The 17,164-nt window shown below is 36.2% G+C and overlaps 1 protein-coding gene across 2 annotated transcripts in view; it reads right to left on the bottom strand.

Annotated features, from left to right (window-relative positions):
* NALCN (sodium leak channel, non-selective) overlaps positions 1 to 17,164 on the bottom strand; it is a gene marked incomplete at its 3' end in the record, with an annotated part of 227,293 nt that overhangs the window by 91,090 nt on the left and 119,039 nt on the right. For both annotated transcript variants that reach the window (XM_080612623.1, XM_080612624.1), the window contains 3 exons: positions 16,042 to 16,233; positions 9,894 to 10,031; positions 6,067 to 6,141 (listed from right to left, as the gene is read on the bottom strand). In XM_080612623.1, the coding sequence (XP_080468749.1) occupies positions 6,067 to 6,141; positions 9,894 to 10,031; positions 16,042 to 16,233 (405 nt within the window). The remainder of the gene's footprint in view (positions 1 to 6,066; positions 6,142 to 9,893; positions 10,032 to 16,041; positions 16,234 to 17,164) is intronic.

The following is a 17,164-nucleotide window of genomic DNA, read 5'->3' as shown; positions in this document are numbered from 1 at the left end:
CCTGAGGATAATCTCATGGTTGGCTTCAAATTTGCTTGTAGCCACCCTACAAACGAAATGTATGTCTCTAAAAATTGCCCTCCAAAAGTATGTCTACTCTTCAAGGACTAGAGAAGGAAACCTGTATGAATATTTCAAACTGCATAAACAACTTTGTAATGTATTAGTGAAGTGGGATGAATTCTACCCAGGTGTTTAAAACTCTGTACCATTTTTAATTAACTTCAGTGGCTGCAAAAGCTATTTCAGGGAGTAGGTACTAAAACAGTAAAGTAAGCCCAAAATAGAAAAATCAGCAAGGTAAAAGTGAGTTTCTCTGTACGGAATGAGGCTATAGGAATCCTAAAAGTTTACAAGATTCTGATAGGAAACAGAAAAATGCAAGAAATAAAGCCTTCTAAAGGAGGGGACATAAAACTAGGCAAGAACAACACCTATACAGGCTTTTATACTAATAGTAGGTCCCAAAAAATAACATGATTGAACTAGAATTCCTGTTAAAAAATCCACAGTGTTGACACAGAATACATCTCAGAAACTTGGCTGAAGTAACAAGCAGTAGGATCATACAGGATCAGAATATGCAGAATCAGGCAACATATTTTCCCTGCTTATTGTGGGGGGTTGGACTAGATCACTTTTGAAGGTCTCTTCCAACCCAAACTGTTCTATGATTCTATGATATTATCCAGACTTTACAGTACACTGCACCAGTGTTACTAGTTACAGAAAATCTACAGTCAATAAAATGAATTAGGTAAATGCATACAAAACCAGCATAGGAACTCTCTGCAATGAAGCTGCATGACTAACCGGAAGAAATATTCTATATACATGTCAATGAGGATTAGAAAGTAATTTCAATATGCAAAGTAGTATGAAAGGCCTAAAGACAAGAGTAAGAATAGTGGCAAGCCTTGTTTACCCTCATGTATGTTTAGGGAAGGTAAAACAAAGAGATTTACTCAGAAGTGAGTCCTCAGTGAAACATACAGTCAGAGAATACCTAAGTGAAGAAGCATCTCATGGTTTAGTACTGAGCAAGGTCTTGCTCATGACATAAATATCAAAAAGCTGTTCTGTAACAGTGATAAAAATGCTCTTAAATTCAGATTTTTTCTACAAGTAGAAGGTTAAAACCATCTACTACATTGAATTTAAATTACAAATGAATTACATAAAATCATGAAGCTTTTGAAAAGAAATTTAAAGGAACAGCCAAATAACAGAAACTGGGAGGGGGCTGTACGGTCTTATTAAATATCCAGCTTTAGAAGCACAGAATACATCTACCACCTACAGAAAAACTTCAAGAAGGTAAAGAAGGCCAGCAAGGTCAACGAGAGTGCAAAGAAGGCTTTCAAAAGTAAATGGATATGTTTCAGAAAGGGAAGCCATATGCTAGAGCAAAGAATAGAGGAGGAAAAGCATGCATTCTGACAATTTTTAAAATAAAACAGTAATACAGCAGATCATTAAAGATTTTTAAGGGACTGCTTTGTACAGAAATAAAATCTAGTAAGGAAGCTTTGAAGAACATAGAGAAAGCAGCGTAATCTGCAGAGAGTCTGAAAGAGACATCAGTCCGTTAATCAAGAGTGTTCAGGAAAATAAAACCAAAGCAAGAAAGCAAAATGAATAGTGTTGACCACAGAGGAGGTCAAAGAGGACCCTAAACTGTGCCAAAGACTAATCAACAAAAATGTCAGGAGAAAAGCTTTTGGAAGATAACTGACACAAGGTCAATTTGTTTCTCTCCAGACCTGATAACACTCACTCAGGACTTCTAAAGGATCTCAGAGATAACAATGCTGACATACTAGTGGTGCTGAATAACTTGTCACCTAAATAAATTTGGTAGCTAGAGAAAGGAAAGTGGTAAATGTGACTAACTTCAAAAAAGGTCTTCAAGATACAGTGTGGGAAATGAGAAACTAATCATTCTGACTTCCTATCTAGGCAAATTGATAGAAATGTAGTAACAATAGAATAAGTAAATATGTGGAAAATATAAAGGGAAAAGTTAACACAGCTGCTGTAAAGGAAAGTCATGCTTTACAATCTGTTAAGAGTGTTGAATTTCTAAAATTCAAAGACATCAAAGTAATGCTTTCAGTTTCTTTTTAACTTTGGGGAAACAGTTTATGGGGAAAAAGGAGAGGGGAATAAAAGAGAAGGAATTTAAGACTATAGCTGATATATTTCCTGTGTCTCAGATCAGTATCATCTGCATAACTGATGCACCAAACACCACAGAAAGGGGCCTCATGGGAATATGGACAGGATCAACCTAATACCTGGAGGTTAGGGAGCCTGTTAGGGTCAGCTTGGATTGCTGCAGAGAATCTAGTTTTTTGCACAGATAGGTGGTGACTATGAGCTACAACCCTTTTTCACTTGACTTCAACTATCATGACAGACACAGATGAAATGATGACCTGTGGCAGAAGATGGGAGATATATTGCAAAAGAATGTAACTCTAAGACTATGTGTAATAATTCTGGTCTTAAAACAGCTGAATGGTGTCTTGGAAAAACAGATTGTATTCCTATGTGTGCCTGTGGTGCTAAGTAAATCACTTAAGTTAATCTTTTACAAGTTTTATGTTTGTTCTAGATACTTATGAGAGGTACCATTAAAAAGTCAGGATGGAGAGTAATAGTTTTGTCTTCATAACAAAGCTTGAATACAGTGCAATAAATAACGCACAGGGATCACACACGGTACAGTAAAGAGAAAAGATATTGACTAGTGGGTTATTAAAGTGAGTTCTATTTACTCTTCGCACTAAATGAAGCCAGACTTTTTGGAAGAATAATGATGTAATTAAAAACTGAATCATGATGTATATCCTTAACTAAATTTGCACTGGTAAATTTAATTCTAAAAGCTTACTAGCTTTTAAATACATTATATTACAGTATTACATATCATTTCCTAGCCATTTAATATATTTTTGCTTTGATTTATTAATATTTAAACACATTTACTGAACCAACATTAATCAAGTGTTTACATATCATTTTACATTTTAGAGTCCATTGCAAATATTAACTAATTAGACCTTTCCCAATAATCTGAGAGATAAGTAACAATATATTTCTTACGAAGTTCCAAAAAAGAAATTAAGTCATAATTAAGAAGGACACATCCCAAAAGGGATTATTAGCTAGGTGTGATTTCTGGCCTAAATATATTCTCTCTTCCTTGAAAACCATTCAGTATTTCATCATCTGAAAATGCCCTGGGCCTCAAGCTTTACAGCGATTGAAGGCAGGGAAAAAATGCAAACATAAAGATAGAAATATTTTTGAGAGCATTACAGTTTCACCGTTTTCAACCAATCAATGTCTCTAATATTAACAATCTGAATTATTTGATTCCTGCCTTAGAACATTATTCAGCTTTTAATTATAGATGCCAAAAATTTTCCTGTGCAGCAATACAGATCTATTTCTTTATAGAAATGATCTTGATTAAAACATAAAGATTAGCTCACAATCTTCCCTCTTCTTACAGTCCTTTTTCTCTTTTTTTTTAGCAGAGAATTCAAAATATCATTGAATTAAAAATTCCTTCTGCTACATCTTCTGAGATAAGACAACCAATATTTCAGTATAATAGTGCACAGTCACTGTCAGCACTGAGTCTGCGATGCCATCGCATTTACCCCATAGAAAACCTTTTCTGTTCTAGATACTTCATCAGTTGTAAAATCATTCCAGTAATTCCATATGATTTAGCTCCAAGAATGAACCTCTTATCTCCTTTTACCTTAGGCATTTTAAAAATATGTAACACTTCCTATAACATTAATTTGGATAAAATACCAGAAGGGAATACATTCAGTAGTACTGAGTCTTTGAAGAGACACTGCTGTTTAAAGCAACATTTGAAAAGCATCAGTACAAGTGAATCAGTGTCAGCCACCTTGGATATCTTTATAGATCATAATGGCATATAATGCATATACCACTATGCTGATCAAACAAACTGGTATGTCCAATGGCAGTGCTGTGCTCTGGTTAAAAACCCACTTGGGTCATGGAAACAGACTGTCAGTGTCATCATGGTGCCACACACACTGGAGGGTAATTAGAAGGTCTGGTCAATTAAACAGAGGTTTTACTCTGGCCCAGCACCATACTCATGGAGTTACACTGCTGCCAGTCTCAAAGCTAAGAAGTTGAGGGACTCTATTAAAATTGTTTATGTCTTTTACTTGAGTGTGCTCTACTGCTATTATGGAGACAGGTTTTCTACCAGGCTGACAAGATGTCAGGCTGACACAGTGGCAAGCATTGCAATTGGTGGCCTCTCATCATTGCACTTTGTTCACCATTTCAGGGTGGACTGCTAAAACACAAAGCCATGTTGTGGCCATTTTGTAAGCAAAGCTGTAGACTGCTAAAGTGGTTTGTGAACTGAAGATGTTAAGTTTCACAGAAAAGCCACAGGATTTCATATCTTAGGCTCCTCACATCAGAAAGTTGATTTGTGCTCCTAACTCATGCAGACATCATGAAAATTTTCTGTAAAATTATCAGTATGGCATAACATTGCTTACCATACATCTGAGCCATTTTCACTTCAGACAATTTTACCTCTTGAGACTGGTAAGGAGAAAAGTGAATAAACTTGACTGGTCTACTCAGTTTGCATACTCAAGACTGTCTGGCCATCCCAAAATCATCTATAAGAGCTCTCATTTCACTTATCTGAGATGATTAATTGAAATCCAGTATTTATATGTCTTTATGGCAGAAAATACTTGCCCTTTTAACTTACTTAAATTTGCAATACAAACTGATTTAATGCTGCAACAACAAAAGCAAAATTGATTTCTGTATTGAATTCTCTACTGATGAATTCAAAGTAACAATATAATATTCTTATTTGTCAGTGCCTTGAAGTAAAATAGAAGACTGGGGAGCATTATTAGCTTGACTTCTACATATTCAGTGAGTATATGTGAAACAGTCTTTAAATCCACAAATGAGAAGTATGTAGAAAATGAAAACAACAAATACAAACAAAATAAATGAATAAATGCATCACTTTAGTTTTAAAACTAGAAGAAAAATAATTACAAGGTAAAATAAGAGAATGGTTATTTGGCACATTAGTTTCAATGTAACAGTTCAATGTAAAATAACTAAATTGTCTGTGATTATTTTTCAAGAATTGAAAGAATATAATTCTACAACAATTGCTGATGCACCTGAAAGAAGATCAAAACCAGCAAATCATAGGTGAAAGAAGGCTATAACCCAAATATACAAAAGAGGTTCCCACATATTATGCTCTTAATTTTCTATTTCATGCATGAAATAGGCAAATGTTGATGATTTTGCTCCCCTTTGCACAGATTAAAGGCAGCTATGTGTTATGTAAAAGCTACAAATACCTTGTGGTTTGTGCACAAGGTCAGAATGGCCAGCATGAACTCTCTAGTTAAATTTGGTTTATGTGATTGTCATTTGGGGTTTCAAGTCTGAGAGAATGGCTTCTTGGTAATCTTGGCCCCCAAATCTGAAGAATCAAGCAAGCAAGCTAACTTTGCAAGTGTCTTTAGCACTCATCTAACATATTCAACCTAGTTAGGTTGAACCTCTGTTGCTTCCTGTGTGTGGACCCTTGCCAGTACTTTCCCCCACAATGGTTCCATGGTGTGCTCATGAAGCTATAGAATCATGGAATGGTTTGCATAGGAAGGGACCTTTAAAGATCATCTGATCCAACCCCTCTCTCCCCCACCACCTATTTCACTAGATTATAAACAAAAAGATGACCTAGCTATGATTTGAAAATTATTTTAATTATGTATCTGTGATCTAAACTAACTTTCATCTAATATTTAAACTAATTTCTAAACCTCTTTTACATCTTGATTTCTCTCTCACATGGTGTGCTGGTCAACTAGCTAACAAAATTCTGCTATTCCCTTCAACATCTACTCTTTTGTTCATTTTGATTAAGAATTTTCCCATCTTTAACCCTAAAACCACCAGTAAAGTAATACTTCATTGAAACTACTTCCAAGCACAACAAAAACATGTTCTTACTTGTTTAAGTTTCTTCAGATCTTCATCAAGTTCCAAGTTGTCCAAAATAACAGCAACAAACAAGCTGAGTAGAATCTACAAAACAATTGCAAATTATTTGTTAAACCTTGTCTTATTTTTCTTAAGAAGCACTATGAAATGACATGGAAAAATGAGGGCTCTACTGTTGTAAATGAGAGTCTTGCCTTTGACATCTGTTTAACCAATATCACCTGCTACTATATGTCTGCTAGCCATTTTGCAAGTAGTAAATCCTTTTTTCCTTATCATAAAATTATTATATGAAATGTAAAAATTTTGCATTCTAAGTTTTATGACCAATGCATTATGTGTGTTTAACAATATACCCGTTAGAATGTATTTCACATGAAAATAAAATTAAATTAATAAGAAATAAAAAAAAAAAACACCACCACAAAGCAGAATCCTGAAACAGCTCCTAAAGCTGAGGTGCTTTTCAATTTAGGTGTGAATTTTTAGCACAGAGGCCACCTAACACTCATTTATTTTACTACTAGTAACTTGTTTAATGTTTGGAGTGCCTTTGTGCAAAGTAGCTAACTCCAGAGGAAAAGTAAGCTGCCTCATTATTTGCATGCATTGGGAGCCACAGTATAGGACACTCATACATGTTCATGAAGAATCCCAGGGGAAAGAAAGTGTCTATCAGATTATTATATTTTCCTTGTGTAGAGGCCAAAGAAGCTGAAAACGTGACACAGCTGAGGAGGAGACAGAACTAGGAGAGCAAAGACTAGGTGAGGAGGATACCACGGTTCAGCACATATCCTCAGACAACTTACATCCCAAGGCAGTTAATGTGTACATACATAGCTTTACAGCTGTCAGCAACTACCAAGGTTTTAGTCTCTGAGGTTCAAGGCAAATATCCTCATACTGAGCTCCTACAGTAAGCACCAGTCTCCTAGAGACATCAGAATGAATCTAAGCTTTTTTTTTTTTTGAAGAGTTACAAGCCTAAAATATTTCTGTGGTCTTGGAACATTGAGTGACAAGCAGAGCAGACATTTTTATCCACCAATGTTGTAAATATAGTCTAAGTTTACCTGTTGTTCAATGACGCTGGAAAATTGTTCCCTACCTATATAACAGATTAAATTTAAGTAGCTTAGTATATCAGATAAGGCACCTGGACCTCAAACTGCATCTGAACTTGGTGTCTAGAACTAAGAACAAGATTTCCTTTCCCTCCACGAACTATAAAGGTACAGAAGACACAGGAAGGACCCACCCATAAATTTATAAATGTCAGTATTCAGAAAAAGAAATGTTCTTTTGATAGGAAATTGGCTTTAGCAATACGTAGAATTTCCAGCAGCTGTTTGAAAAGACAAATTCTGTGCCATATACTAAAGAGTACCTCATGCAGTTTTCTATGATCCGACTACTATAAACAGTAGATGGCCTGGAAGAATGGCAAAGCAAGACAGAATTCTGATAAAACAGGTAATCCCCAGCACAAAATATTTTGATCTCTAATTGCTGATGAACATTTTTGCTATCATTCTGTCAGGGTTTTACAATATGGTGTTTTTCTTCTGCAGATACTTTATACAGTCTCTGATACTGCAGTACCTGCAGCTCAGAGCATACTAGTGAAGGAAGTACAGTTTCACACTAAAAAGTACAGCACTCACTAAATAGGTCACCCATTACAGTCTTGCTGCTTCACGCACAGATATGTATCTAGGCATCAAGACATCCATTAACTCCCTCTTAATTCAACAAATATCAAAGATGGTGTACCACAAAAGTTAAACGCACACTTGTTGTTTAACTTCCTCCACTGCCATCCCCACTAATAACAGTCCTTGCTTCCAAAAGAGGCTTTGGTTTTTGAGCTTTGACTTTTCTTTGCCTTCTAATGTGAAACCTGTTAATTTCTTTCCAAGGCTCTACAGTCTTCTTTGCCAAATGCCTGCAATTATTACTTCTCTATTCTAATCCTCCCCCTCTTCTGGCTGGTGAAAGCAATTTCTTCATTTGACTTCACTCTTGTTACTCACTGACAGCTGCTTATTCTTAGAATTCTTCTTTTCTGGTTTTAGTAGCAGGTCATGCTCCTTTACCAATTCCACATTATTTTCTTCCTTTATGCTTCTTTTGCTTCCAGATAACTCTGTCCTACATAGCTTTTCTTATTCAGGGTCTGAGGAAACTCTCAGAACTGAAACTAATGACTTTGTAAGGCCAGGTAATTCTGCAAAGTTGTCTTAGCAGAGTTTCTTCATCCATGTAAAATTTGTGTAGGTGAATGAGAAGAAATGTGTACACAAAAGCAAAGCAAGGACCATGTACTTAAATGCAAATTCCCTGTAAAAGGACTGAAGATAGTGTACTGAAGAGTGCACAGCAAAATAAGTGTGTTGAGTAAACAAATTGAAAGTCCCAGATGACTCTTCCAAAACATGAAATATAAAGCAGAACACCAAACTTGTTCTTATAGCTAAGTCACTTCTCAGTTAAGGTGTGAATTTTTAGTACAGAAGCTGCCTGACACCAATTTACTTTATGGACTTGCTTAATGCTCATCGAAGAGAAAAATGAATTCTAGTTCAGTCAACGTTTTGGTGAAGAATCAGAAAAACAGCAATTAAGATTCTCTAACCAGAAACTGCTTTCAAATCCATGACAAAACTAACTTCCCCTTTTTCTTTCTATCCTCACTTCCCCAAGAGTTTTAAAAGATCAGCTGAGTGTGAGAAGTTGCATTTCCAGACCCCAAGGAATCTGACCCTTGCAAGCCAATTACATGTCCTATATATCTGCTGCTACATACATTTGTTTGCCTTATACTTTAATTTGGTTAAGCAGCTCTAAGAGCATCAAATGCACTTTACTGTCATTTATAAAGTGGTCAAGATTTCAATCCTTAAGAAGGAACCTGCTGCACCCACAGTCTGTTTATTCAGTCTTTAGAAATGAAGCAGGACATACTGTAAAGTAAAAGAAATAGATGGGAGCTAATGGAGGTTGTATAAATACAGTTAGTACCTTATGTAAGTGGACAACTGAGCAAAGACTGAAAATGGAATGATGAAAATGAAAAAAGAAGGGCATCAAAAACTGCAGTGAATGCCAATATGAAATGAACAAAGGTAGGAGTGAATTAAAGGTGCGTAAAATGGTTATTCCCCTTAATGTGGTAGTTTCTCTGTGTTGGTATTCAAAGTACAGTACCAAGCCCTTATTGATACAGGATATCCAAAAAGCTGTTGTCCTTACCATTTTCTCTATAACAAACCATAATCATCTCATTTGAAATGCATACACAAAAGTTTTTTAGATGTAATTCTTATTTCCATACACATTCAGGAACTGCTGTATTAGTTCTTATCCTTTTATTGCTTGATATACCATATCATATATTTTCTATGCATTGATTTTGCATCAGGCAACAGGAAAGTAGTGATTTCTAGTAAACTGTTTATACCCTGAGGCTTTACATTTCTCACTTTAATTACTGATGCAATGAGAATGCAGTGGAAGCTGAGGAAACCATTAGTACATTATAAATAAAAGCACTCAGTTAACTCTGCAATCATTAGAACTGTGAAGGTACAAGACAATTAACAATTATATTGTTAGTCTAGCAGCGGGACTTGAATCTTATGAATAACACCATCTCACATCAGAACAAAGGCCACCGCTTTCTACCACATGAATGTACTAGTTCTAAACCCCTCTACGCTGTAAATAAGCATCACATTTACTTTTAGGTAGCTGAGAAAAATAAGTAATACCAGAGCTGTAAGAATAATTCAAAACAAAGAAAAGCACAGCATTATTTGCAAGTGAAGACTTACCAGAGTAGCAAAAAGATGATATAGTATAAAATAAATAGCAACTACAGGCGCCCACATATGTCCTACAGCATTCAGTGTCTGGTCCATGACATCCACCCATCCTTCCTGTGTGAGAATCTGAAACATTGACATGAACGCCTGCAAGGAAGAGTATTATAAACATATTAACAATTCACAAATTATATTAATATGGTTTTACCGACACATTCCTCAAGCAGAACACCTGTCTTAATAAACAAATGTATATCAATTTTTGAAGTCAGGTGAAACGCTATTCCAGATCAAAAGGAGAAATAAATAGCTTGATCTTTGACTGAACTGTAATATGCAACTTGTAAACATAGTCCTAGCTCCATTAGCCCATTCGAAGAGCTTTTTGGTTTCCTCCAGGGATGACAAAATGGGAGAAATATTCTCAGCATCAGTGATCATTGTTTTGGATGTTATACCATATTGTGGGGTTTTGTTTTTTTTTTTTTTTATTATGCTTATTCTTCTCTGTTACCTCTCTATAAATGTACCTATATACCTGCAATAAAGTGTTATAATTAAATGTGACCATACATTTATGTTATCTTAATAACAGAAGCATCCAACAGAAGAGACTAACCAATACAAGGCAAGGTCCCAGTACTTCCACTCATTTCAGTCAAATTCTTCCCCTATATGTTTTGTAAACAGCATTATTTATGGAACTGTTCCTGTAACATTTTCAAATCCCTTCAAACCAGGGGTACGTATCAAAAACAGAGGGAATAATGGAAATATTTCAACAAACTGCCTTTGGTGATTGAAGTATATGAATCCAGATAAGCCTGCAACCCAGATGTCTTAGGACCTTTGAAACCGCAGCTCGAGCCTAAAGCACAAATAAGAATCTAACTCAGTATGAAAAATGTGAGCATGACATTGTATATTTTACATTGTGAACAGACACTGAAGACTGTGCTCTCCCTCAGCCATACAAGTTTGATTGTGGTATCACAGTGTGGATCTTGAGTCTTAAACTTCTCAATGAGGCCAAACTATCACACATTTTTCTTTTGCTTTTGCCTGACATCAAAGGTACTTTCTTTCCAGACAGAGAGGATCAAGCCGATATCTTACTGAAGGTTAATACACAACAAAAAAGTGTTAGAAACTGAAGATATTAACAATGCAGCTTCCAGATAAAGGGAATCTTCAAATTCAGAATGTTCACAAAGTGATATATTAGGTCTATGCTTAGTGTGCCTGACACCCCCAGGAACAGCACATTAACACAATAATGTACTTGGTACAAAGAAAACAAGACTCTGTGGCATAGTTTGCTACATGCTGTTTCTGTATTAAGAAATCACGGGTGTTATCTAGCTCTGCAAAATACCTCCCCATGAAAAACCTGCAGAGAAAGAAACATTTGGGGTCTTTACCTAGGAGAGGCCTGCTGTAGTCACAGAAGCATGCAGAAAGAAAGCAGAAAATTCAGCCTCCTCTGTAGCTGCCAGTGGTGCTTGAGGATGAATAAGACAACCAGTGTTTGTTTCTGAGCACAATCAGTGCTCAGAACTGCTTCTCAGCTTCCCTTCCTGATGGGGAGGTGAAGCTCAACCAGGGAGTCACTGTCTCCCTGCATTCTGAGCATCTCTGAAGCCAATGACTGGTGTAACACTCCTTGCTGACATATAAGGTGGGCACTACATTAGGTAGTACATGCACCACACTTCTGGCTTTAAAAATACCTTAGGGACTGGATAATTGAACCAGTGCAGTATCCTTTCTTCTGAATTATACTGAAGTACCATAGTTTATTGCTTTTTTTAGAAAAAAAAAAAAATTAATTCTTGAAGGTGTAAAGATACTTCCAATACTATGTTGTGGACCTCTCATTAATACAAGCAACAGATTAATATGGAAAAGACATTCTTTTAACATCATAACAATCTAATCATCCATGTAAGCTGTCCATAAAGCATATAGTTACATAAAATGATCTTTCAATATAATTAAAACACTTTTCATAACATGAAAGTCCAGTATATGACAAAATATTAGTTTTAAGAAAATAAGGTGGCACACAAGAAGTATATGCTTCACATCTAGCAATCTCCTTTGGAGCAAGTTATTTTTAGCTGAAAGGTATACTTCCCAGTGTTTATTTTAAAATTAATTTGAAATGCAACTAGCTGACAGAATCAACATCTGTGAAGATGAGACTTAAAAGATTTATGCAAATGGTGATTTTCTGAATTAATTCACGTTATAGAAAAGACTGTCAATTTCTTTGAGTATTTACGCCCTATTACTTAATTAGCTGCTTTGATGATGGAAGTCAAACTACCTTTTTATTTATAGCGGAAGATCGGCAAAGGTTTGGTGGAATATACGAGCTGAAGTGCCACTTCTGATATCTTGTCCAACTACTACATGGGTGATGCCACACAATTACTACTTACAATTATAGTGTATTTGACTTGTAACAGCTGCTTGTCCACAAAATACTATGGGCCCAACCCCAATGGCTTTATTCAAGGCAGCAGTCCTACAGTCAGTGGGATTGCTTCTGCAAATTAAGCTAACAGGAATTAGACCAGTGCTGTGAATTGTTTGCAATCTGTTCTACCTGTGTAAAGTTACCTTCTCTTCCTAATTCAGTCATGAGTGCTCAGTAATACCCTGAGAGAAGAGCAGCCATCCTGTGGCAGTGGCACTGAGATTCCAACTGGATCAGAGAATTAAGACCACGTTGTTCAATTTTTTTAATGGATGATGCTGAAGTTGGACTAACATCTAACAGCTTGAGATTTCTCCAAGCTCAAAGCTAGGGGCGAAGCCCTGGTTTTCCTGAAGACTGGGAGATTTTTGCTGCTGAGGTCAGCTGGGCCTGGCTTTCATCTTGTGTTGACTCACTTAAAAGAACAGCATTCACAGCTTTGTAATTTGAGACACCGAGTAGCCAGCACATGGCCCCAAGCCCCAGGAGTTTGGCATGGAAGTCAGAGACACTAGCAATGTGCTTTGTTTTCCATACAGGGAATTTTAAAATTTCTTAGTGGCCATCTTACATTGATGCATTTGAACAGGCTCTCCCCTCCCATTCCACCCTCAGAGTTGCCAGCCGCTGCCTGCCCTTCTCATGGCTCAATATGTGCAGCCCAAGAAGATGTCCGAGAATAGAGATGGTGGATCGCTTAAAAACATTATAGAAAACATCTATATTTTTATACTTGCATTAGACAGAAAGCCAGTCCATTTGGGAAGCTGCAGTGGCCAAAAGAAGGGTGAAATTTGTAGCCATAGCAACACTGAGCTTGTGCCTATTGACTGTTGTCAGGAAACCATGTGAAAACATGCAATTTAGAGGCATTAGCGAAAGGAGGAGGTCTACTTGTTCCAAAACCCATACTGTGCCTTCTCATAAAGTGCTTACACTTTCAAGATGATTTTAGGTTTTGTCTGTTTCAGTGTAAAAAGCACTTTAATGTAAACCCTCAAAATTTAGCCTCTAGTGTCACCATTTTTGTTAGTGTGCTTGTTCTCTCTGTATTTGTAACTAAAGAAGCCCACAGCAATAATCCTGGCCAATTTAGGTTTGCTCTTCTTTGGGGATGAGGTCCTAAAAATTAATCTCAGTAAATTCTGCTATTGCAGGCCTCATATAATCTCCTATGTCATATAGTAATGCAAGTATGCCTTCAGTCACATTTTGAAAATAATGCATTCCAGGCAAAAGCAAAATTACATACTTTATAATTGTCTTATTGTAAACTGATTCAGGGGTGTTTATTAAGAGCAGACAAAATGAGTGGGAATCCCCCAGCCTTTGCTATGAAGACACACTCCTTCAGAGGGACACCATCACTCACCCCATCAATCAAAATGTTTTTGTGCGTACAAATTTTTCTCTGACTCTATTAACTTATTAGGAGATGTGTCACAAAAAAGCTGCAAAGAGAAACCACATCCTGTAAATTATACTTCTGAAACATTCAAAACAAGGTGAATATGTTTAAATATTCACATATATAAACAAATAAACAATAACTAAGAAAATAAGGTGAGACTCTTCCTTCTATCATATAAAAAGTATTAAAAGCATTTCAATTCAGTATTGTACAAACCAGTACTTTGTTATTGCTAACCTTCCATTTCTCCAAAACATATGTCAGAAAATAGAAAACAAGTTTAGATATTTTCTGTTGGTAAAAAACTGTATAATTTGCTGCTGAAAATATCTTCTCAATCTTCAAATGTATTTAGTATATAAATCTGTTGAAATTTTAAATTGACAGAAGCTTTTATTGAAGCTTAAATGGCCTCAGATTTAAATGCTTGGAACAATTTAAAACTTTACTAACATCTTGATATATCTTGGCAACGTTTTACTGCAAGTGGATCATTCTCAGATATATGTATCTATTTATCTAGTTAAAATGTGCAGGTGGCTGTGAATCTGTCTTATTTAAATTATACTGCAGTAACTCTTACAGGACTTCATTGTTATTTTGCACAAATAATAAAAATAATTCCAAAACAAAATTCCATGATGATTTCAAACTTGCAGTTGGAAGTTTTTTTTCAGAAGCTGTACATGGGAATTTGGCATACAATATAGTGGTAATATCCAATTTCAAGACAGAGCTTTGACTTGATTAGAAAAGCTTAAGTTTTATTGTATTTTTTTTCCTTTCTTCAGCATTTAAAAAAACTAATTGTAATGAATTCTTAATGATCCTACTGGCTGCTTTTCTAAGCACATTTTCCAAAATAGAAAGCATGGTGTTACATTATTCTCTGCGGGTAGGTAGTTTGTGTCTTACATTTGACGGCTAGCTTCCCATACATCAAGTCCAGGCTGATAATTACAAATTGTTGCCTAGCTATTTTGTTTGCTAAATGCATGACCCTTGAGGCTGCCTTATTCATTGTTATTTAATTGTTCTAACCAATGCACTTTCGCTAAAATAGATACACTGGATAACCAAGCTGGAATGACAGAAACAAATAGTCACTGGAACCAATCCATGTACACTCAGTCTAATCCGTTATTAAAGAGATGGCAGTATTTTCATTCAGAACAGCATGATTCAATAAATACATTAGCTCCAATTTTCACTGATTTTCAATATTCTGTTCTGAATTAACGCAATGCCCATAAATACCGATTATTTATACCCCAAAGGCAAACATTTATTTTGTCGGTGCAGACAGATTTTATAGTCCTGTGTAAAACAAGCATTCCTGTACAAATCAAGAACAATAACTTTCATAATATGAAGATATGAATCATGTGCAGACATGTTTTATGTAAATTTTGTGGCTAATATTGATGATTATCAAATGGCAGGGGGGTTGGAACTAGATGATCTTAAGGCCCTTTCCAACCCTAACTATTCTATGATTCTATGATTATGCACATGAATCTTCTTTCTGTAACATGCTAAGGTACCATATGCTTTGCTGAAGTCACCATCAGGGTGCATGTGTGAAATTTCTCTATGTTCCCTTAACAGCAGAAAGAGAATACCTAACACAAACAAAGATAAACTTCACTACTGAAGGACTACAGGATGGCTGTTACATCCAGAAGATACAATTGCTTTATCTATACACATGGTGATAAAATGCTCCATGGTTCTCAGAAGGAAAGCAAAACCACTAATATAATAACAAACTGTAGAATCTGCCTTGGTTTCAGCTGGGATAGAGTTAATTTTCTTCCTTGTAGCTGCTTCAGTGTTGTGTTTTGGATTTGGGATAAGGATAATGTTGATAAAACACTGATGTATTAGTTGCTGCTGAACAGTGTTATACACTTATTCAAGGACTTTTCAGAATGGATGGGGGCCATTGCTCAGGAACTGGCTGGGCAATGGTTGGCAGGTGGCGAGCAGCTGCATCACTTGTGCATCGCTTGCTTTGTATATTCTTATTCACCACGGGTGAGTGGTGTGTAGTTAACTGCTGGCTTAAACCACAACAGAATCATAGGATCATTTAGGCTGGAAAACACCTCTAAGATCGTTTAGGCTGGAAAACACCTTTAAGATCATTAATTCCACCCATTAAGCTAGCATCAACACTTACCACCACCAGTGGTAAGAAAATATCTTGTTAATGATAAGAAAATAATTACAAGCAACAAGTAATCAATGGGTTTGATACTTGCCCGTGGAAAGGTTGTAAATCTATCCAGTTCTTCCACAAAGCAAAACATCTGTAAACTGATTGCTGACATTACGATTAGAAGGCTGGCAGTAAATACCACCAAACTCCCAAGTTTTTTTCCTGGTCCAAATATCTTATACACAAAATCCTCCAAAGCAGGAGAAATCTTTATAAGCCGAACTACTCTAAGAACCTGCAAAGAAAGAGAAAATACAACTGTATTCATTTATTATCACATTAATCAACAACTTTTCACAGGATCAGAAAATTCAAGGCCAAAAAGGGACTTGCAGCCTTGTAGCCCAGTAAATATCAGGTTGCCTCCACTTGTAATAGACCACAAGCTATGTGTTAGGTTAAGAGCACAAGCCCTGAAACCTATCAGGTTTTGCCTGTACTTATCTTGGCCTGCTTGAACATTTTTTTTAACTAGCAACAGCAGTTACCCATGACCAGGTAACTTTTAACCTACTTTGTCTTTTGCTTAGCTTTTTATGATTGTGTGGCATAATGCTTATTGCTACATAACTATTTCTAAGATACAGTAATAACAAGCTGTAATTTTGCATGGAATGAGCTATCTGTGAACCTTGCTTAAAACGCAGCATCAAGGCATACAGGCATGTGATAACAGCATCTTGTTCAAATTGAGAGTACAGGCACAGGGGGATACTCAAGGCCCCCAGCTCCCCAGCCACAAAGAGGCATCACAGAAATGAAATTGGGTAAAGCTGTTTTGGGGGTAACAAAGGGAACAAGGTCATAGGCAAACCACACCACAGACAGAAAATCTGATCTTAATGTGGAATTACAGGCCAATGAAGGTCATCAGTGTTAAAAATTCGTACTTATTCTAAAGGGACGGGGTCCTGAACAATCTTTGAAGAAGGCTCAGCTTTGAGAAGAAGGCTAGACGACATGACTTTGAAAGGCTACTTTCAACCTACATTTTACTATAATTCTATGTTATTTGTTAATCCAGGTTATATATGCACACAAAGAACTGCCAGCTCTTCTACAGGTCATCTTTCTGTTTCAGTGACCCAAGGTAAAATTATTTGGCATTGTGTACCATATAACCTAGCAAGTTTGATAATGAACATATTTTGCTATTTCATGCTATA

This window comes from Psittacula echo (genome assembly GCF_963264785.1).
Source record: "Psittacula echo genome assembly, chromosome: 3".
NCBI classification, from domain to species: Eukaryota; Metazoa; Chordata; class Aves; order Psittaciformes; family Psittacidae; genus Psittacula; species Psittacula echo.
The sequence above is the reverse complement of the archived record's forward strand: the minus strand, read 5'-3'. Positions and strand labels throughout refer to the sequence as shown.